The following is a 24,286-nucleotide window of genomic DNA, read 5'->3' on the forward strand; positions in this document are numbered from 1 at the left end:
TTCGTTTCTAATGGTGAAAACCATAAATTCCTTTTTGTTTTCTATATTTCGTAATCTTCTTAGTTACTCAGGAATAGGTCTCGCATGTGTTCGAGGGATTATCCGGGTATTTTCACCGCCTGGCAACAAACACCTGTGAACTGGAAAACAACCGTCGAAAACCTTCATAACATTTTACTTAGGGCTAGTTGTTGAGAGTCTTTGACTCTTTACATGTGAAACATATATCAATTTGATTATTAGGGATTGTTTAAAAGTTGGAGTGGTGATATTTTCACTGGCTCTTCGGCGGTCGAATAATAAATAAGTTCTTAGACTATATATAATTTTAAATCGTTAAGGGACGAATGTACCATGATATACACAAAAACCAACGAACATTGTCGTGCGATGTATTTACAACTTTATGAAAAAAAAACACATATAGGTAGGGTTCTCCCTTAAGAAGAAATGGGAGTCAAAAGCTGCATGAAAAACCGCACCGCAAGCCATACACAAATGCTGTATGATTACGTAGTGATAGTCGTGATCTGCATTGGAAAATATTTAAGTTATAACAATACATCACCAAATAATAACTTTACCATGTAAAAAATATGACAAGCATGCCAAATCAATTTCTCAAAGATATGTATGTCTTCTAGCTCAGTGATTTTTGACCGTGACCGTAATTTTCATTTTTCTCATCATGATGTTTCTTTTATTCGCCCTCCTGGCTCGTTCTGTCTTTATCTAGGTTTTCAGCGGGGCTGTAAGCAGCATCACAAAATATCGGGAATATAAATTTGCTGCAGTTGACGAAATAACTGACATAATATACATATACGAAGATACACTTTATGATGACGGCCATACACTGTATTAGCAAATCATTCTGATAATTCCCGACGTTGAGGGCGGTGATACAATTGTGGCGAAGTACTGAGACTGGGATGTGGGATTTTTATCAGGCTGTCTTAGGTGATGCCACCTCGTTCTCGCGAAATTCGCTACACAAGCGGGACGGGATTAAATTTGAAATGAAGTAAGATTGACTATGGAAGCAGCACTCGAATTTTGTATTAAAATAATGAACAAGAACAGTTTTGTTCATCTATATATCTTCATTTTTATTCGTAGCAAAATCAACTTTCTCCAAAGTAATTTGAAAAATTAGATACTTTAGAACACACAGTATGTGGTTGTTGTCACATCACAAACAGGGAATCACAGACTGAGGAGTCTGAAATCAGACCGTGAAATTTACTCCCCCAAATTAAATCCAAATCATTCGTTGCGTAAATCTATTATAAAGAACGCCATCACAGGCGAATTATTTACGTTATTTCAAGAAGGGCGTCATCTCAGTTGGACTACATATTAATGTGTCTCTAGAAAATATAGTTATTAATCGCCATAAACCTCACTAAAAATATCAGTATTAAATCTTATAGTTAAAAACTAGTGAATTTAGTGACAAACTATGTCTAACCTGTCACTAATTGCAATGAAAATCGGATCACAGTAACATGTCACAAAATAGGCAAGTAGGAGGGAGGTCATCAAATAAAATCCCGTAATTTTCTAATATTTGCTTCAATGAATGAGAAAAAGTGAGTTGTCGGCCCGTGGTAATAATATCTGTCCAACCAATGGTGAGAAAGTGCACTTGTTTGGTTATAAATGTTACCATGGCAGCCATGCATAACAAATGTATCAGGTCCCTCCTTATTCAAGTCATGCTGGTGTAGAGCAGATTTTCCAAGTTTTTATTTTCACTGTATTTCTCATCGCATGTTACTTTATTTGGTACTTTATATCTTTAAAAAATAAGCATGGCTATTTACGCTAAAAATTTACTATTTTTTTGATTTATTTATTTAATATTTATCACATAGCTTCTACATAAAAAGAAGACTAGATAACCATAACTAGTCAACAGAGATTATCAAAATGAGAGCAACATGCAAGCCAGACAGAGGAATCATTTCCCTAGACCACCCTCCCTTAAGATAACTACAAGAAGTTATAAGGATTGATCACACCACATATTTGAAGTATTCTAATTTACAAAGCATTGCTGACTGGTGGGAATAATGGTCTACATACAAGTATAATCACAAGAGTCTCTCACCAGTCACAATTCAGAATTAAACATATACGAATAATTAAAACATTAACTACACTTCAATCCTTTTCATGCCATGGTATATTTATTTACAATAAAACCTTCCTATTAATCATAAATAAATATTTTATAAATCATACTGTAATTGTACAATTTTACCCCCCCCCCCTTTTAAAAACAAGACAAAAACCTTCGAATCACCAAAATATCAACTAGAAATATTACAATATATTGTTTTGATTGGGCAGATGTTTCTCTGCCAATCAGGTTACAGAATAACATGGGAATAACATGCATGTCGATTGGTTAACGTAATGAAATTCTAATACTTTGAGTGAAAATTGAGAAGTAACAGAAAACCAGATACAAATAAATACTGACATTCTGAGACCACATAACCCCTTTATAAATTGTAGACCATATAAAAGCTTATCACAGTTGTATAAACATCCTGGTATTTTGGCTCCCTAAAGGTCAAACATCCTGGTATATTGGCTCCCTAAAGGTCAAACATCCTGGTATTTTGGCTCCCTAAAGGTCAAACATCTTGGTATTTCAGGTCTCTAAAGGTCAAACATCCTGGTATTTTGGCTACCTAAAGGTTAAACATCCTGGTATATTGGCTCCCTAAAGGTCAAACATCTTGGTATTACAGGCCTCTAAAGGTCAAACATCCTGGTATTTTGGCTACCTAAAGGTCAAACATCCTGGTATTTTGGCTCCCTAAAGGTCAAACATCCTGGTATTTTGGCTCCCCAAAGGTCAAACATCCTGGTATATTGCTCCCTAAAGGTCAAACATCTTGGTATTTCAGGTCTCTAAAGGTCAAACATCTTGGTATTTTGGCTACCTAAAGGTTAAACATCCTGGTATTTTGGCTCCCTAAAGGTCAAACATCCTAGTATATTGGCTCCCTAAAGGTCAAACATCTTGGTATTTTGGCTACCTAAAGGTTAAACATCCTGGTATTTTGGCTCTCTAAAGGTCAAACATCCTGGTATTTCAAGTCTCTAAATGTCAAACATCCTAGTACTTCTGGGAATACAAATTCACAATAAATATGATTTTCATAACCATTTTACTAGTTGTAAGTCAAGTTCAATAATAGTTACACATGGCAACAACTGAGGTATAATTTTCACTGTTATAGAACAATACCCCAACGAAACACCAGGATGTGTGACCTTTGTAGATCAAGCATAAATTTAATATTTCAGATGCACATAAATTATGCACAAGCAAAGATAAACTATAATTCCTAAAGATTATAATTATTATAATGAGTTGAATGACACCTTGTTTGAAAATATATGTCACCATGAACAATCTTAAGAAATGATGGAATACTATCACCATAGAAACCAATGTAAAAATAAGTATGCAAGAACAAATCCTACTATTTCCATTTCCACTCTTTTACACGACAGCATGTTATCAGCTCTAGGCAGCAATAATGACCATGTGAACATGTTTAGCTTGAGCTGGCTTTAGTCAATTGTGGTAACAATAAACCTACAGGGTTGTACTATGACAGGACTGATGAGCCCTGACAATTTCAGGTTAAAACAGACTGAACTTAAAACTACATTCTGCTACAAAGTGTATAAATGCACAAGAAATAATCTCCTGTTAATCGATAAAGCGCAGCAATATTTCAGCTCAGATAAAATGCTGTCGTGTAAAAGTAGCAATTATGTCTATACAGTGCAGCATTTAATGCATCAATAAAATAGTCCTTTTATCATATCCAAGATCTGTCTTATTAAACATCCCTTTAATGACAACCACGTTCATAATCATACAAAGTTAAAAACGCAACTCCAACACCTGATTGCTAACATAAACTGAAGATTTTCCAGTCTCTTCTTGTCATTGCTAGTCAGTTACAAGGTGCCAGGCAATAATATGTGTATTATGGCTTGAAGTAAAATAGCAAACTTTACATTGTATAGTTTAACTATATACAATGGATGCTAATGCAATCGATAAACATGTGTTGTGTGTTAAATAATATCATCAATATTCTATATTTAGATGCTCTGTTTATTTTATTGGATTTTACAAATCATGATACTATTGATCAGAAATCTTGATAATGACTGTAATAACCTGCATTCAGTTAAAACAGCAGACGTTGCCTTTCTGTAATGTTAACAGTACCTCCTGTTTATACAGAAAGTGTTTGTTGTAGAAATGAATGCTTGTGTGCATGCATGCATGACTGATATATCAAGGCATACAAAGATTTCTACTAATCAAACCACCCATATACCATATTAAAACATGGTAACACACCCTTCTTTTAACTACTCTCAAATACCACAGAAAACCAGGCAATGAAACACCTCATCAATGGATGTAATAGGTTCGCTTATACATGTACAAATATATCTTTTTGTATTACTTTCCATCCAATAAAATAAGATGAAATAAAAATGTGGTACATGACCAATGCTCTGTTCCTGTAGTACACTGGTGTGATAATGATATTTTTTCTTTTTTTACACAACCCAAAATATCTATTAAAGTTGTAACTTAATGTAAATGTTTTACTGCGTCTCATCTTCTAACATTTGGTTTATTTCATCCTCCCATTGTTCATTATCACCAGTGTCTTCTCCTTCAACAACTTCATATTCCTAGAGATGTGAATGAAGAACAGAGTTGAAGTAATAACAAAACTCACATGTCTAGGTTCTACAAGTAACTGAGACTTGTCATTAGTGTAAAAATGTCTTTACAGAAATTATCACAAACACAATTAGGTTTGGTCTGATTGACATAATTTTAGTTTATTTATTGCAAATATTTAAATCTGTGAATGTCACATAAACTTTGATTACTATTCACAAAGACGAGCCATGCATGGCACAGTCCCCGTTAGTTAACAAATTTAAGGTATACAGTTTTGTTTATAGTAATTTAGTTGAAACATAAATTTGGATCCAGAAGCTAATGCTTGATTTCGATGATTTTTTTAACATTAAAATGATTGACATTCAGTCATCTTGTATCTGATCATCAAACGAGTACTTGTCCATATTGACAGATATTGCTCTGGAACATGATTAAAACAAAATGGCCATCGATCGGTCATTTTGAATACATCTGTATATCTATGACATGATGTACAATGAATATAAAAAATATATAATTAGTCAAAGCATGTCAGAGAAATGGCACTAGAACCGCATTCATTAAAACAAAATGGCCACCTGTCGGCCATTTTGAATACATCTGTTCATCTATGACATGATGTATCTAGAATATATAAAATATATAATCAGTCAAAGCAGAGAAATGGCACTAGAACCACATTCATTAAAATAAAATGGCCACCAGTTGGCCATTTTTAATCCGATCTGAAAAACAAAATGACATACATCAAGGACCCATGAAGTACAATGTATGTACCATATTTGAACAAAATCCATCTGTAAACAGCCGAGAATGCCAGAAATGCTTTATTTCGATGATTTTTCAGTACCATGGACGTACTAGAGATGAACGCTGCACAGTATTTACTTGTTTTGATGTAAGTGCGTTGCCGCTCAGTTCATCTTCGTTTTGTTCCAAGCGCCCCAACGATCTGTTTGCGATCGTTAAGAGAAAACAAAATGGCGACGGCAACAGAAAATGTTAGGTTTCGGTTGTGATTTTGTTGATCCCGACATTTTAGAACTAGACTATAATGATTTTGATATTGAAGACATTGAAACTGTCGACTCAGCCGTCCCCGAAAAGGACGAACAGCAGTATTGTTTCTCGCGAGAGCCCACCATGAACGTGAAAGCTAATGTTAAAGAAGTCCTTGTTTAACATTGAATTATGGCGGCTGAACATTCCGAAAATTTCAAGCTTTGTGCCATCTGTAAATTTCACTCGAATTGAACATCGAAAAAAAAAATCGTCATCCGCTCACACCGGGTTTACTGGCAATATTAAATTAAAATTGTTAACAAGTGCAGAAGATCGGTACAAACATGCTCGTAAACTTGCCTAGAATATACTTCGTTTTACAACTTAACATTGCACCAGCTCACGGGCAAGGTCTGTATTTTTTTTTGGACCCAATATAATATAAAATTTAAGATTTAAATCTTGTCGTGAAAAATCAAAACTAAGATCGGGCGGCAACTCAGCCAAGATGAAAGTACGTCTGCCTATTCATAAATTTAAGATGAGTACAATAGAAAGACAATGCGTCTTATCAGGTGTGAATCACCATGCAGCGTCCATCTCTAGTACGTCCATGGTATGACATATGTGTGAAGTTTGAATGTAATCGGTCCTGGCATGTCTAAGATATAGGTCTGGATGGAGACACAGATCAACACATGGACAAATAGACACACACACAAAGACTAATCGAAAAATCTCTGTTTTTGGACTGCGTCCCAACAGGGACTACAATTATGCCTGATGACATGAACATAACTTTTTGTTTTCATAGTTTTTTGAATTTTCATTTTGATATGCAACTAGTAGGAAATTATGTTCATTTGATTCAGCAGTAAAAAAGAATTTAGAAACAAAACTTGAAATATTATTTAATTATTATTTAAATTATTTGGAATGGAATGACTGAACTCACTTTGCATTATACATAATTGGGTATTATCAAATAGAGGACAGCGCCCTCAGAAGGCAAACAAGGAGATGTGTTTTCACTTCCAGTAATTTAAACGTTTCACAGATTATTTAAATCAGTCATTGTATGACATAAACATAGTAAACTATTAGGAGTTCTTCGCACTGAATGAATTATGACGATATTAATTCATCTAACCTGCAATTCTTGTTGTAATTCTTTTTCCCATTTCGGCACTTCATCTTCCGCATCTGTGGAAAAATATATTGTATACTGTTACCATATACATTCCCCTGGGTAAGCTAGAAACATGTCTAAACCAAACATTTATTGATGTCAGTCCATGTCACCTCCAGGAATTTATTAATCTGGAAACTCTAGCTGTTGGGAAAAAATTAGATAACTAGGGACACATCAATTTCCATGTAGAATCCCTAGGTAAGTGTAGAAAGATTCACAGCTAAGTTCACTAGTTTAATCGGTATCACAGTTATTTACAAAGACGGTCAATTTGGAAAATTAAAATGTAAAAAAATGATAAAATAGTTTTTGGTGACTGAATCTTTAAAGTCAGCATATAATGGCCAATTTCCTACATTTCTATTAGTAAACCAATGATATCTTGACAAACGACCAAATCAAGAATAAAGACAGTTAAATTGTATTCTTCTACAAACAGTATTAAGAAAAGTAGGCGGCTATTAAGTCATTATGGACAGTAGAAGATGGCTAATTAGACTACAACCACCTTCTAATGAAAAACTAGTTGAGATACTCCTGAACAGAGTATCGAGATTACCCTATACATGCAACATATAGAAATTCAAACTTGTGCTGAGAGGTGTAAGCTAGTTAACTCACCATTCTATCCTTCTGTTTTCTCCATTCTGATTTGTATTATTCATTTCTGTATATCACCATTGTCTAGATCAGAGTTGAACACAACACTTAATAAATTCATTTGTAAGGCTGTCTGCTGGTAACATGTGTCTTCTTCCTTATCTGTCTTGCTTTGTTTGTTATCATCACCAACGATGTTAACTGCTTGTGATTGGCTGGAATCTGAACAAATTGAATAACAAATTTAAGCTTCTACAAAGTTTAGCATAGAAAATTCAACAGAACCCTGTAAACCAGAAACTTGTCTAAACAAAACACTTTTACTTGTTTCTTCATTCTTTGACAAGCTTATATAAACAAACTTTATGGACTGAATATCTGTAGACAGAAGTCATATTGGTTTTCAGTTTAGACAGGTTTCACTAAATGTAAATATATTTGAATATGAATCTAATATACACATCTTTAGTATATCAGTGAACAGGAAAACATTATTTGATATCAAAACTTTATTGTAGTTACACTGTAATGTCCTTATTTATATGCAGGGTTATCAGTGTATTTAGACTATTCAATGTCATCAAAATGTCACACTCACAAGTTCAAGTGCTGAATTTGACGAGAGCTCATGGCCAATAATCCAACAGCCACAGCCACAGCCACAGCCACACACACACACACACACACACACACACACACACACACACACACACACACACACACACACACACACACACACAAAACTAGGGAACTCATCAACAGAGAGCTATTGGTGGATACATTTTTTTTTAAATGGCTGCCATTCGGCCATCTTGAGTCAATTCACCATGAATCAAATGCATGTGATTATATATATATATCTGATATAAAGTTCAAGCCTGATAAGTATAAGCCATAAGTTCATGTTTCCAAGAGAACTAATAACACATCTTACGATATTGTGAGTATAGTACTTGTGTGCAATCTTTCAAATGAGTAAGGTGTCATAATAGTGGGCATCTGAAAAAGACATAAACAAACACTGATAATGCATAGTCCCCATTCAGTATTAGCTGTAGTCGATGTAAATGTTCAGCACAAGTGACATGTAGAAATGAAAGATCCATGTTTTTCTAACACTAACACAGATTATAGATTGTGTCAGTATAGTAACTACATAGAAACTTTTAACTGAATTGTACTATACATGTATCTTACAGAAGAAATAGCATGAAAGAAAAACACAGCCATTGTTGTTCAAGTCTCTTCAAAAGAAATATGACTTGCATTGTAACCTAATTATGCATGATCACCATACAAAGTTGGATTGAAATCGCCCTGTTCATCTCCAAGAAACAGTTTCGGACATGTTACAGAATGATATTTTATGTTTTTTTTGACAAAATGGACACCATTTCAACAAATTTGATCAAATCTCAAGACAAAACATGTTGTTGTGTTACCTTGTAGTATACTACCTCTGTATAAACTTTGAACTGAATCAGGAAAAATATCTTTCAGAGGAATCAGCACAAAAAAGAAAAAACAAAATGGTCGTGAGTCGGTTCAGAGTTAGAAAAAAAGTGTGACGTGCAACTGTAATCCAATATACATGATCGTCATACAAAGTTTGATTGAAATCGCCCTATTCAGCCCTGAGAAACAGTTCCGGACACGTTACAGACTGATTTTGAGATATTAAATAAATGGTAGCCATTTCGACAGATTTGATCAAATCTCAAAACAAAACATGGTGTTGTGTTACCATAAAGTCTAGTACCTATGTACAAAGTTTGAATCTGAATCTGGCCATATCTTTATGGAGAAATCAGCACGAAAAGGGAAAAAAAAAATGGCCGCCAGTCGGCCATCTTGGTCTGAATCTTGAAAAAAAGTAACATGCACTTATAACCAAATATGCATGATCACCATACAAAATTTGATTGAAATCACTCTGTTCAGCTCAGAGAAACAGTTCTGGACACCTTTAAACATCAAAATGGCTGCCAGTCAGCCATATTTAATCATATCATAACGAAAATATGATTACATATGTAGATCATACATTGTCTGTAAGCCAAGTTGGAACAAGATCAGTCAATGGGTGTCTAAAAAATGGCTCTGGACGGACAGACAGATGGAACCCAAATTAATACGGTAGTCCCCGTTTTCCAGTTATTAAACATAGTCAATGGCAAGGAGATTTTTGTCACCATAAATACATTGGAATCGTAAACTCTACGAGTGTGTCAAAGGATTCTTAGTGCATTTAATAGCATTTGCATATTGACCACTCTTCTTTGAATAAAGTTTACTGTCTGATTTGGGGGGAAATCAATATATTTATGGTTTTACAGACACATAATAACATTTTACTAATTATCAATGGATTTTTACACATTTTATGAGAATTTGGCCACCAGTACATTGGGAAAGCCAATCCTATACACTGCTAAGTTTGGATAGGGAGAATAAAAAATAGAAAAGTCTATATATACAAGGAATTGAGATGAACGTCTGAAACTACCAGAATGCAGCACAAACATAATTTAATATTTCCAAATTGTTATTTAAAACAAAATTGCCTAGTCATCATACAAGTGATGTTTTGGTATCTTTGAAGATTATGTCACAATTTTGAAATGAGTTCAACAACCAATCAGATCATCAAATAGCCCATTAGATATTGTAAATTTTTTTTTTTTTTTTTCGTTTGCAATTTATTATTGCTATTTCCGCTGATTGAAAGAATTAGTGAAAATAAATTCCACCAAAAATGTTTTACATTCAACTCAAAATGTATTTTCAGGAAACATGGAAACATGTCCCATGGAACAGACATGATACATGGCATAAACTGTAATATAACACAATTTATTTAAAAAGTGACAAGAAATCATCTAAATATGTATTCTGTTATTAACCAAGCTGATTAAAATCTGCATGGCGTGTATTTTATTTAAAATATTTATTTTACTTTTACTAGTCTTTTTCAATTATTTTGTATTTTTTATGTTTTTTTTCTGTACTTGTGATTCAATATACTTTTAACTATTGCCACATACATCTGAAACAATGCCTATGGAACAAGATTTCAACAAGACCTCCTCTGACTGGTTTAGTCAACGAATCACAGACCTCCTTATATAGCGCACGTGATGACATCACCGGTCAGAATCAGGTCACAAACACACTAAAAAAAATGGTTGATAAAAATGATCGGCTTTTCGCTAAGTTTGTCATTGTCAAATGCAACGAAAGTCATCTATGATTTTTATGTTAATAATGTGGCTTAAATGGTTCCAGTTTAAGTCATTATTTTGCATAATTATTCCGGGAGTGATGATGACGGGTGATGTTTTGTTGACAAACTCATCTACGGTATTGAAGCCATAGCTTTAAGAATTCATCAAAATGTATCAAACTTTTTGTACACAATAACTCTTTATAAGTAATAGAGCTGATGATTTGGACTGGAATAAAATATTTTCTATTTGGAACACATTGCAATTGATGAGGAAATAATTGTTTGCTCCAATATTCTGCATGGACTCCTTGCGCCGGTGACCGGTTTACAATTTAAAATCAGTTTGCATTGTTTACTGTAGCTTTTTACACTGTTTTAATCATTATTTACTTATTTTTCAGTTTCCATTCTACCGGTAGATAATTATGCTCAGTGTTTGGTGTAAAATTGAAGCGATGACTGAATAAACGAACCTTGGCTAGCGAAGATGCATCAGGAAGTGTACACATTTGTTGGATATGAAAAAATATTCAATGTAATTACAATCAAAGAAAGCTTAGAAAGAACTCCCATGTGCTGAGAGTATTGGAGACACATTAAATATAGTTCGAAATTACTTAGCTGAAAACTAATTATGCAAATCAGAAAATTAATATGACCAGATTTGAGTGTAAAACTAATGAGGCCTGCGCAATGTAACAGAAAATCTATGTCTCCAAGTTTAATTGAAATGTGATTAGAACCAAAAAACCAAAAAATTATGAATTATTATGCTTATTAGGAAATTAATATGAACAGATTTTTACCCCAAACTAATTAGGTTTGTACATTGTCCTAGAGCATCTTTGTACTAAGTTTCATTGAAATGGAATAATTATTACCGTGAAAACTCCAAAATTTCGACCCCTCTAAAAATTCGATCGCCTATTTATTTGCCGGGTTTCGGTGTTTTATTTACCTCCAAATTTTCGACTCCACTAAAAATTGCCGACTCATTCTTATTCGAAAATTACGACCAGTTTTAGTTTTCCCCCAAACGAAAAAACACACGATGTGAGCGTTCAAACGGGACCTTCCTCGAAGGCATGAATCCGGGTTTCTGATTGACTGAGAGATTTTTATTTTATTGGTAACGAAAATATATTTTAAATAAACGAAGTTTCAAATAAAAATGAACACAAAAATCTCGGCATGCTGCGTTTCTGAATTGTTGATTATTACTGTACTCAGTAGTGATTATAATAATGTACACAAAATAAATTTGTTGAATGGTTATGAAATACAAATAAAAGTCAACTTAGTTTCATCGTAAGCGAATGATTCCGGTCTCGTATAAACGTTTGATGCTGTAGGATATCCGCCATGTTCTCTTAGGTCAAATAGGTCAAATCGCTAATTAACCAATCAAAAAGCTGGATGATGCCAACGTGTTCAAATTACCATAGCTTATTTAAATATGTTAATGTTATTGAACGCAATGCGGAAGAGATTGATGTTGTAGTACGATATTTTGGCTTGGATTTTGATGCGAAAACGGCATGATTTTTTTTAAATAAAAAAATTAGTTGTTTTTAAAAAATAAACTGGTCATCTGAAGAATAATTTAACATTGTTCACAGTGATAACAGCTCATTCTCGAAAGGAAGCTTACCCGCTCACGCTAGTCACGATAAAAATCATACACGTGTACTCTTGAATAGACAAACGTCAATGACTACGGTAAAACTTAGACTCTATTTTAGCCGGCAGGATTGATTGAAATGTCCGAAAAATGACGCCAAAATACACCTTAAAAGTCCCATTTTATTTTCTTAAATCCCATTTTATTTTTTAATCCAAGGGCGAATTTACGGCAGAATTTGGTCCCTCAAATAACGGACACGTGAGCTTTGATTCTAACCGGATACATTGCACTGGGTCGGGGAGATAGTTTGCTAAACTTCCATGCATCTTTTGTCCAATGGGTACCTGTACTTCGAACATTCGCAAGTTTTTCTAGGTAGTGCGAGACAGCTTTGTCTTTTGACCTATTAGTTTTGTGCTGACCTCTTCTCCGCGTCTTGATGTTTTGTTTTGCTTGTCATAATACTCACTGATTGATGACTTTGTTTAGATTTTGAGTTACAACTCGGCCACGACCTTTGCTTTTTCCGTGAAACATGAGGAAGTTTACGTCAATTGACGGACATTGCATTTTTTAAAAACTAATGAAGCACACTGTCTATCATCCTCATTTTTTCATTTGCTGATTTCTATTCTGAAAAATTCGACCGTCCGAAAATGCACCTTAATTTTGACTCTAAAAACACGTCACATATCTAACACCAATTATTTAAAACCGGTCGAAATTTTGGAGTTTTTACGGTTCTTTAGATATCAGTGTGAAAGCTTAAAATTGGTTAATTATGCAAATTAGGTAATTAATATGTACAGATTTTAACCCACAATTATTCAGGTCTGTCTATTGTCCTACAGCATCCATGTACATTCATTGATATGTGATGTATAGTACCTGAGATATCAGTGTGAAAGTTGGTTAATTATGCAAATTAGGTGATTAATATGCACAAATATTTACCGGAAACTAATTGGGTCTGCATAATTCTAGATTCATTGAAATGTGATGATTAGTACTTTAGATATCAGTAGAAAAGCTGAAAATTAATTATGCAAATTAGGTAATTAATATGCACAATTATTTACCCTAAAACTAATCAGGTCTCTGCATAGTCCTAAAGGATCTATGTACCAAGTTTCATTGAAATGCGATGATTAGTACTTGAGATACCCGTGGAAAAGCTGAAAATTAACTAATTATGCAAATTAGGTGATTAATATGCACAAATATTTATCGAAAACAATCAATCTCTGCATAGTCCTTGAGTATGTAAATACCAAGTTTCATTGAAATGTAATGCTAACTACTTATATCAAATGCTGAAAATTAATTAATTATGCAAATTAGGTAATTAATATGTACTGATATTACCATAAAAACTATCAGGTCTGTGCAGTGTCGTATGACATCTATGTACCAAGTTTCATTGAAATGTGATGATTAGTACTTGAGATATCAGTGGAAAAACCGAAAATTGACTAATCATTATGCAAATTAGGTAATTAGTATCCACGGATTATTACCAAAAACTAATCAAAACCTAGCATTAGTTCAGAGCATCTATGTACCAAGTTTCATCAAAATCCAATGAGTGGTTGTTTAGATATCAGTGGAACAGTCATGGAACCACTAAAAAATAGCTAATTATCATGCAAATTAGGTAATTAATATGCACGGATTTTTACCAAAAATTAATCAAATCTGCGCATATGTTCAGAGCATCTATGTACCAAGTTTCATCAAAATCCAATGAGTGGTTCTTTAGATATCAGTGGAACAGTCATAGAACAGATAAAAATTAGCTAATTATCATGCAAATTAGGTAATTAACGAGCATGGATTTTTAACAAAACCTAATCAAATCTGCGCATTGGCCCAGAGCATCTATGCACCAAGTTTCATCAAAAACCGATGTATGGTTCTTGAGATAGCAGTGGAAAAGTCGGACACACATACACACACACACACATACACACATACACACACACATACACACACACTAACCGCAAAGACTCCCATTTTGTGCTTCGCACATGGGAGTCAAAAATTGTAAAATGCTGTGGAATCACTTTTGTAAATATAAAATATACTTGTAATAATGGTTTATGCAAGTTAATTTATTTAGCCGATTACATGAATTGATGGGCAAAATATAATATATACAGGAAGAGAGCTACACTGAAAAGTATGAAAATACACTACAGCGAGAAACTTTCGTGCACCTCATCTACACTTGATTATTAATTTGTGAGAATTATCAAAGGGCAACAAAGATTTGTAAGAAAATGCATGGGAGAAACAAATTACCACCAACACCGATGAGAACATGAAGTCTTGTCAAACTGCGTAAAGTATGCGCTTTGAGGTGCGAGTGCAAATTAAGTACGCAATAAATTCTTTTTGCCGAAGAAATGAAAATTTTTGGTGTCAATCGTAGCCACCTCCACCATCCCTCAAAAATAATTCCTGCTGAACAGGGCTTTGTGATCAGCAGTCAGCTGCACATTTAGATTGCCGGAGCAATGACGATCCAGAAAGCTACAAAAAAATATTGTCAAGAACACGTCAGCAAACGGAAAAATTAAATAAATTGTCCATCACAGTACACAACAGAACATGATTTTTTAGCTTTCAAAGTCAAATAAAAAATTTATCCAAGTATCTAACCATCTTTTTCCGGGCATTTTCCCTGGCTAACCTTTGATTGGGATGATTGTCTTCAAAATAAAACCCATGCGACGCAATACGATCTTTTATTGTGTGCAATGGAATTGTTTGTTAATTATTTCCACCAATCAGTGCGCCGTTGACCAATATAAAAGATTTGAATGGGATTTATATTGGGCATTGGGTCGGATCTATGTTTGCCATTCACAATTACCAAAACTTTAAAAACTATCAACAAACAAAAAAATAGATCAAAATAAAATAAATAAAATAAAATAAAATAAAATAAAACAAAATAAAATAAAATAATAAAATAAAATAAAATAAAATAAAATAAAATAAAATAAAATAATTAAATTAAATGAAAAAAAGACAAAACTAGGATCTTATTTTAATTAGACTTGTTATTAACGAGACATAAATTTTGGAATATTTTGAGATATCAGTAAAGTGAGTAATGCGAAAACAAAAATACATTGGAATTTCGACGATTCAAAAGTTAAAAAAATTAAAATGAAGAGACGCATTTTTAAGTCAAATTAGCATTTGAACTAATACTGATGAGATGAGAACACGATTTTGCTCTATTCCGAACCACCATTCAATTCAGGGCAAAAATTTCGTTCGGGGAGAAATGTCCGACATTGAAATTTGACATGTCTCCGAAAAAGGTCCCTGTCGTACGACACTTGCAACACTGAAATGTGAACGCCATAAATCATACTACGCGGGTAGATTCATATAACCACATCCATGGACTACCTGTAATAACTGCTGCATAGTATAGTATTGGCACGTCAATAACATCGTACAGTTTGGAGGGACCTCAAGACATTCCAGGCATACTTCGGACTGTGAGGTTTTCATTTTTACTTACCCTCACAAACAGCTCGATCGATTTATTGGAATTATTCATATCACCCATTTTCACTGGTTATAGTCCTAAATATTGTCAGTGAACGTCGAAATATCCAGAAGCAAATCAGCAAAATGTTCCAGATAATTAACCATGTGCAGATATATCGCGCATGCGTCTGCTACGCCTCGGGTGTAAAGCCCGCCACCTGAAGCCCAAATTCGGAAGTATTTTCTTTTTTCAACAGCAACCGGCAACCGCTCCGATATACAACCGCGGGTCGCTTTCACTTTTTTTTTAAGTTATCGGAATGGGTATCGGGATCAAACAGCCCAATACCGAATTTTATGGACGTCGACACTTATTTACTTTACAAGACAGAATTTTTTTTAGTATTAAGATATTGCCATGATGTAAAATAATTTAGCCTATGCATTTACGGTAATTTTTGTAGTATAATTCTACGCACAATCACAATGTTATCCTAGTGAACATCGAGGGCAGATCGTAACTTGTACTCAAGTATCGGAGAGCGCTTTCGATTCTGGAGAAAATCATTGTATCAACACAAATGTCCAAAATGTGTGACGCTACGAAGACCTGGTCTAACATTGTCATTGAATTGGGCAACTTTAATTTCTTCTATTATCACGATTGTAAATGTTACCACAGGGGGTACCAACAGGTGTACTTGTTACGTAACTATGCCAAGTGCCTCAAAACTTGCTATATTTTATTGTACACAACCATACGCAGCAAGCCAGGCAGACTGTTAGATCACGCGCGCGTCTTTGGAACTCACGTGAGGACGCGCGATATTTTGCGAGACTACGTTATGTTTATTACGTCACGGTTGCTATGATTGACGTTTCATTTGTATCACAAACCTTACTGTTACTCTGTCGCCGAACACTTCATTTGAACTTTCGCCGTCACGATGAAACGTTTAAAATGGGCAGATTGAAAAAAGCGTTTAGAAAACTGCTGTGTTGTAGTACTTTTCAGGATGAAGGTAAGATAGCAAACATATATTGTTGTACAGTTGTTTCCAAATGTGACTTTTTGGAGACGGTTCTTAGCAGATGAAGTTGAAACAGACCGTGTAATCAATGTAATGTATTTATTATGTTTGCTAACGTAAGAGTTTATTCGTATATACTTGTACTGTAACAATGGTAGGCTTCAGTGGAATACATCAACTATACATTCACTTTCCGTTATCAACATTTGATTTGTTTTTGACAAATGAATTCGGAATTATATAACAATATTCATATGTAGAGAAATATATTCCATACGGACACAATAATAATTACCGATTACACTTAAATATTGAAAGAAAAACATGTCATATTTTTGAATTTTATAGTGTCAGAAACGAAAAGTCTTTATCATAGTAATTTTTTTTTGCCATTGTGTGTATTATTCTGTATATTTTTATTTGCTGAGTATGAATACGCTAGCCGATTGAATCGTAAAGAACACATCGTCATTTACCACGGAATGCTAAAAGTTTCAAAACCAAATACGTCAAGGTTGGGGTTAGGATAATATATTTTGCTTTTCGTTGTCTTTACAGATCCCATCACTACGACTGGTACAGTCGAAGCATGTACATCAAAGAGATTAGTACCCGCTATTGTGGTTACGCCTCCACCAAAACCCACAACATCAAAGTCAGCTATTGACTTTGTCTCTGGAAGCACCATACCATCAATTGTGGTAACGCCTCCACCAAAACCCACAACATCAAAGTCAGACATTGACTTTGTCTCTGGAAGGACGATACCATCAATTGTGGTAACGCCTCCACCAAAACCCACAACATCAAAGTCAGACATTGACTTTGTCTTTGGAAGGACCATACCATCAATTGTGGTAACGCCTCCACCAAAACCCACAACATCAAAGTCAGCTATTGACTTTGTCTCTGGAAGGACCATACCATCAATTGTGGTAACGCCTCCACCAAAACCCACAACATCAAAGTCAGCTATTGACTTTGTCTCTGGAAGGATCATACCATCAATTGTGGTAATGCCTCCACCAAAACCCACAACATCAAAGTCAGATATTGACTTTGTCTCTGGAAGGACCATACCATCAATTGTGGTAACGCCCCCACCAAAACCCACAACATCAAAGTCAGCTATTGACTTTGTCTCTGGAAGGACCATACCATCAATTGTGGTAACGCCTCCACCAAAACCCACAACATCAAAGTCAGCTATTGACTTTGTCTCTGGAAGGATCATACCATCAATTGTGGTAACGCCTCCACCAAAACCCACAACATCAAAGTCAGATATTGACTTTGTCTCTGGAAGGACCATACCATCAATTGTGGTAACGCCACCACCAAAACCCACAACATCAAAGTCAGCTATTGACTTTGTCTCTGGAAGGACCATACCATCAATTGTGGTAACGCCTCCACCAAAACCCACAACATCAAAGTCAGCTATTGACTTTGTCTCTGGAAGGATCATACCATCAATTGTGGTAACGCCTCCACCAAAACCCACAACATCAAAGTCAGATATTGACTTTGTCTCTGGAAGGACCATACCATCAATTGTGGTAACGCCCCCACCAAAACCCACAACATCAAAGTCAGATATTGACTTTGTCTTTGGAAGAATTATACCATCAATTGTGGTAACACCTCCATCTCACCACAAAATATCAGTGTCACCAATGCTCGTAACTCTTCCTCTTGCTGTTCAGCGACGTGTTACAAGTAAGTTATACATTTATGCGAAACTTTTTTGTTTGTCGCACTCGTGAATATATGTCCCTTGTTACCAAAAATACACCTAAACATTCTCATATTGCTTTGCAGAACCGTCTCACAGAGATATTTTAGATCAAAAGAAGAAGAGGTTGCAGGAATTGCGCATAAAGAGAGGTGCGTAACTATAATAGTCATTATTTGGAAGTTTGGGAAATATGTGTTCATGCGACACTAATATATAGGCATGTCATTGTTGTAAACATTTAATTATATATGTGTATTATATTTTAATAAATACTACTTTGTCTCATCATGTTATTTGTTCTCCATCTTATATAGAGCCAGTCAAGACCAGCACTTCAAGTGTTGTTACAAACACTTGTAATTCAAGTTTCACAATGGAACCTCTTCCTCCGGCAAGCAAGGCCCCTGCTGGAAGTATGTAAAAATTGAGTCTATTGTTTTATGGTGTTTCATATTCTCAGTCAAGATGTCCATTCTTACTGAGTTACGCTTGATATTTGGATTAATTTTTATGCCACGTGACTTTAGATATGACATCACCGTTCGATTTTCGATAGTCATACACTAGTCATACACATTCAGTACATACTTGCCCGACGTACTTCTAGACATATTAGACTGATTCTGGTCGTTTGTATCTTGCAGTATTATCCGCCAGGGATGCCTTGAAGGAAAAGAGGAAGAGGCTGGAAGAGCTGAAGAAAAAAAGAAGTGAGTATTGTCCATCTCCTGGTTAACACAACATATGTATCTAATGAATAAGTGAAAGCTCTGACTAATAATTAAAATGACTAATGTAGATTCGTTGTAGTGTTACACAGTTTAAAGTATTTACGTATAGGATGGTTTTCTGTTATCAGTTGATATTTAAAGTAATAATTTCTGTTCGACATTTTGCAGATTTATCGTTGACTGGACCTCCATCTAAAGGTGACTCTGTAAAAACAAAGAAGACGCCCACAAAAACTGCTATAATAGTAGAATCACCAAACATAATTGAGCATCTTCCTGTGCCAGGTAAATTCATTATATTTTATTTTATAGCAACAAAATAAAGTCGCCATTAATATCCAGACAATAATCATATCTTGTGGTGGCCTTTTCACAGCTTATGCACACGTAAAGTGCGCCACGACATGGCAATCCACATATCAAACTTAGCGATTACGTCATTATTAACAACAAGATAAACTACAATTACTGACAAAGTACTGTCATTTTCTTTTTCTTTTCAGCTGCCATTCGGCCAGTGGTTAATTTTGACCTTGACCGAATCCAGATGGATAAGAAGATTGGCGAAGGTAATTTCGCGAATATCCATCTGGCCAAGGTCAAAGGTGAATTGGTGGCAATAAAACACCATAAGCCACCAACCACTGAGTCGGAGAAAGTAAGCGCAAGGAAGATGTTCAAAAATGAAATCAATATAATGACGTAAGTCTAATTATATGTTAATTCCCAATAATATGTAAATAATATAGTTTATGCAAGTGTCGAACCACGTCACGAAGTGTCGGCAAAGCGATTGCAGCTGGGAATAGTAACCCACATGTATTATATGGCTTAACAAACATATATTAGAAAAATATACACACGTTTGTGACAAGTATTCTATTTTGCTTGGCCAACAATAATCATGCTAAAGTTCCCGTATAAAACAATTAACTCTCAGTGATTTTATTTATCAGAATCGTGAATGTAAATATAATGATAGCATGTTTAGCTCCATGCACGAATTATCGACACATTACTCAAACATGTACCAATAATTGTTTTTTTTTTCTTACAGTCTACTTCGTACTTCAAGAAGTTCCTGTATACAACTAATAGGTGTTGATGACGTACACAATGCATACGCAATGGACTACTTTCCAGGTCATGATCTCGAAAAACTGGTGTATGCTAATATGGTAAGTACTATTTGACTTGAAACTTGTCATCCATATGTAACCATGGTAACAACTTGATTATCGTCAAGCCTCTTTATCATCTTAGTCGTATTTTATATCCATATTAACGGCGGATTTATTGGTTTTGATATTTATAATTTCATAGACGATAATTAATTGCGATCTTTCATCAACGGTAAAGTTAATATTTCACATTTTTTGTTTTCATTTCACTAGCTAACTAGCCACCAGTTAAAGTTGGCATTATTGGCGACCCTCTCTGGTTTACAAAGATTGCATGATCTGGGAGTAGTCCACAACGACTTCAAGCCATCCAATGTTCTTGTAAGTATATATGTAGTAGTAGATGGACAAATAGTAAATAGACAATTATAGAGTATGCACAATGTTGGGTAGAGCCTGTCAGAAATATACTAATAAATTTTCAATATTTATTACGTTTTTGTACCAAATAACGACCAGTGAATTGAATATAATTTTGATGAGTTCGGGTGGAGTGTTTATTCAAACAATGGCCTCGTTGGATTAGTAGATTTGTTCTGCTTGATGTTTGTAAATAGTATCTCGCACATACAATATGGTTTACATTTGAAACATTATAAATAATATATGCAGAATGGTAGTGGGTAATCGTAGCCCTTGGAAATTATTCCATACAATTAGATGTTTCAGGTAATGGCCCTTTCTCGGAGTAATATCTTATTATAATCTGTGGTTCAAATTTGGTTCCTTTGTTTGATTCACTATATAATGTTCATAACACTCAGTGGGGTAACACTGATTTTTGATTATTTTTTTGTAGGTGAAAATCGAAAATGACGGGAAACCAAGCTGCCGCATAGCTGACTTTGGCGTCAGTGTCACCATCGGAAGCAGTGACTTCTCAGGTGCGGGCACGGTGGTGTACATGGCACCAGAGGTTATTTGCAAAAAACCTCCACCGTGTCCCGCCAAAGACATTTGGGCACTGGGGTGTTCCATGGCTGAGGTGGTGACACTGCAGCTTCCACATCTATGCGGTACGTTAGTTGGTTTCATTAAACGTATAAGAACAGATGTCGCGGTTGGCAAGGTCATCACGCCCATCAACATTAGGCACCTAGGAAGAGGAGTATATAAGGACTTGTGTATGGCTTGTTGTGCTATGGAGCCATCGTCGCGACCAACAGCTGGGGACCTCATTGATGTCATCAGGAACATCTCTCCTGATGACATCATTCAAAAACTGTAATAAATTATGTTAAAACTATAACATTGGTGCAGTGTCTTATATTTTAGTTAATGGTATCCCAGAATACATTGTGATATTTCTCCAAGTAATAAGAATATATAACGAATTATTAATGATATATACACACGACCTTTACGTAATAATGATTTTAATAATGATGTAATCGTTATTCGTTTCTAATGGTGAAAACCACAAATTCCTTTTTGTTTTCTATATTTCGTGATCTTCTTTGTTAGTCAGGAATAGGTGCTCGGACGAATATCCGGGTATTTTCACCGCCTGGCAACAAACTCCCGGTGAACTTGAAACTTGAACTTGAAAGGGTTAGTTGTTGAGACTCTTTGACTCTTTACATGTGAAACATATATCAATTTGGTTTTTAGGGATTGTTTCAATGTTGGATTTGTGATTTGCTCTTCAACCGGCGGTCGAATAATAAATAAATACTATATTTTAAATCGTTAAGGGACGAATGTACCGTGATAAACACAAGAAACCAACGAGCATTGTCGTGCGATGTATTCCCAAGTTTATAACAAAAAAATAGGTAAGCTTCTCCCTTGAGAAGAAAGGAGAGTCAAAGCTGCATGAAAAACCGCACCGTAAGCTGTACAAAAATGCTGTATGATTACGTGATGATAGTCGTGATCTGCGTTAGAAAATAAATGTAAAACTTTTTCTAGTTATAACAATACATCACCAAATAATAACTGTACCATGTAAAGAGTGGGACAAGCATGCCAAATCAATTTCCAAATCAAATCAATTTTGTCTTCCTCAGTGATTTTTTGACCGTTCCATAATTTTCATTTTTCCCATCACGATGTTTCTTTTATTCGCCCTCCTGGCTCGGTGTGTTTTTATCTAGGTTTTCAGCAGGGCTGGAAGCAGCATCACAAAATATCGGGAATATAAAGTAAGTACTGACTCTGGGAGGTGGGATTTTTATCATGCTGTCTCTGGCGATGCCATCTCGTTCTCCCGAAAGTCGCTACACAAGCGCGACGGGATGAAATTGAACATAAAATAATGAATAAGAACGGTTTTGTACATCTATATATCTTCATATTTATTCGTAGCAAAAATTAGAGAACAGTGTGTGGTTGCTGTCACATCACGAACAGGGAATCACAGTCTGTGAAATCAGACCGTGAAATTTACCACCCCAATTTACATCCAAATCATTCGTTGCGTAAATCTATTATATAGAACGCCATCACAGGCGAATTATTTACGTTATTTCAAGAAGGGCGCCATCTCAGTTGGGCTACATATTAAAATATTTGTGACCAGAAAATATAGTTATTAATCGCCATAAACCTAACTAAAAATATCAGTAGTAAATCTTATAGTTAAAAACTAGTGAATTTAGTGACAAACTATGCCTAACCTGTCACTAATTGCAATGAAAATCGGATCACAGTAACATGTCACAAAATAGGCAAGTAGGAGGGAGGTCATCAAATAAAATCCCGTAATTTCATAGTATTTGCTCCAATGAATGAGAAAAAGTGAGTTGTCGGCCCGTGGTAATAATATCTGTCCAACCAATGGTGAGAAAGAGCACTTGTTTGGTTATGAATATGTTACCATGGCAGCCATGCATAACAAATATATATCAGGTCCCTCCTTATTCAAGTCATGCTGGTATGGAGCAGATTTTCCAACATTTGATTTTCACTGTATGTTTCATTGCATGTTACTTTATTTGGTACTTTATACCTTTAAAAAATGAACCTGACTATTTCAGTTGAATTTTTACTATTTTTTTTGGTTTATTTATTTAATATCAAATAAAAAGAAGACAGGACAATCATAACTATTCAATTGAGATTAGCAAAATGAGAGCAACATGCAAGCCAGACAGAGGAATTTTTTCCCTTGACCACCCTCCCTTAAGATAACTACAAGAAGTTATAAGGATTGATCACACCACATATTTGAAGTATTCTAATTTACAAAGCATTGCTGACTGGTGTGAATAATGGTCTACATACAACTATAATCACAAGAGTCTCTCACCAGTCACAATTCAGAATTAAACATATACGAATAATTAAAACATTAACTACACTTCAATCCTTTTCATGCCATGGTATATTTATTTACAATAAAACCTCTTCATCATAAATAAATATTTTCTAAATCATACTGTAATTGTACAATTTTACCCCCCCCCCCTTTTAAAAACAAGACAAAAACCTTTGAATCACCAAACTATCAACTAGAAATGTTACAATATATTGTTTTGATTGGGCAGATGTTTCTCTGCCAATCAGGTACTGTGTTACAGAACAAAGTGGGAATAACATGCATGTTGATTGGTTAACGCAATAATCCATTAATCCTTCCTTCATACATTCAGCATAACAGTACATCCTCTACATGGAGGTGTGTGTATTTGCAATATTTGTGGCCATGTTGGAAGCTTGTCAAAGGTTTACTATTGAAATAATATGTAGAATATGATACCCTCAATACG

The 24,286-nt window shown here is 34.8% G+C and overlaps 1 protein-coding gene and 1 long non-coding RNA gene across 2 annotated transcripts; one reads left to right on the plus strand and one right to left on the minus strand.

Moving 5' to 3' along the window:
- Nucleotides 1–4,701: 4,701 nt before the first annotated feature.
- Nucleotides 4,702–16,087, minus strand: LOC102801728 (uncharacterized). Its single transcript, XR_014930955.1, has 4 exons — nt 15,927–16,087; nt 7,560–7,760; nt 6,897–6,949; nt 4,702–4,746 (listed from the first exon to the last, which is right to left on the minus strand). It is a non-coding gene; the product is annotated as an uncharacterized LOC102801728 (long non-coding RNA).
- Nucleotides 16,088–19,037: 2,950 nt separating this feature from the next.
- Nucleotides 19,038–21,804, plus strand: LOC146736588 (cyclin-dependent kinase 2-like). The gene is made up of 7 exons (XM_085505323.1): nt 19,038–19,077; nt 19,309–19,374; nt 19,564–19,680; nt 19,899–20,097; nt 20,453–20,573; nt 20,790–20,897; nt 21,376–21,804. Exons 1-7 carry the CDS (start codon nt 19,038–19,040, stop codon nt 21,802–21,804), a joined length of 1,080 nt encoding a protein of 359 aa, XP_085361449.1.
- The last annotated feature ends 2,482 nt before the right edge of the window (nt 21,805–24,286 follow it).

This window comes from Saccoglossus kowalevskii, chromosome 11 (assembly GCF_978046115.1).
Source record: "Saccoglossus kowalevskii chromosome 11, keSacKowa6.1, whole genome shotgun sequence".
Classification (NCBI taxonomy): Eukaryota; Metazoa; Hemichordata; class Enteropneusta; family Harrimaniidae; genus Saccoglossus; species Saccoglossus kowalevskii.

Bases quoted from the DNA above. Each gene is read 5' to 3' on its own strand.
- LOC146736588 (XM_085505323.1), top strand. From the start codon at position 19,038: ATGGAACCTCTTCCTCCGGCAAGCAAGGCCCCTGCTGGAA. The intron at 20,098-20,452 runs GTAAGTCTAATT...TTTTTCTTACAG, and splicing joins AATGAAATCAATATAATGAC to TCTACTTCGTACTTCAAGAA. The intron at 20,898-21,375 runs GTAAGTATATAT...ATTTTTTTGTAG, and splicing joins TCAAGCCATCCAATGTTCTT to GTGAAAATCGAAAATGACGG.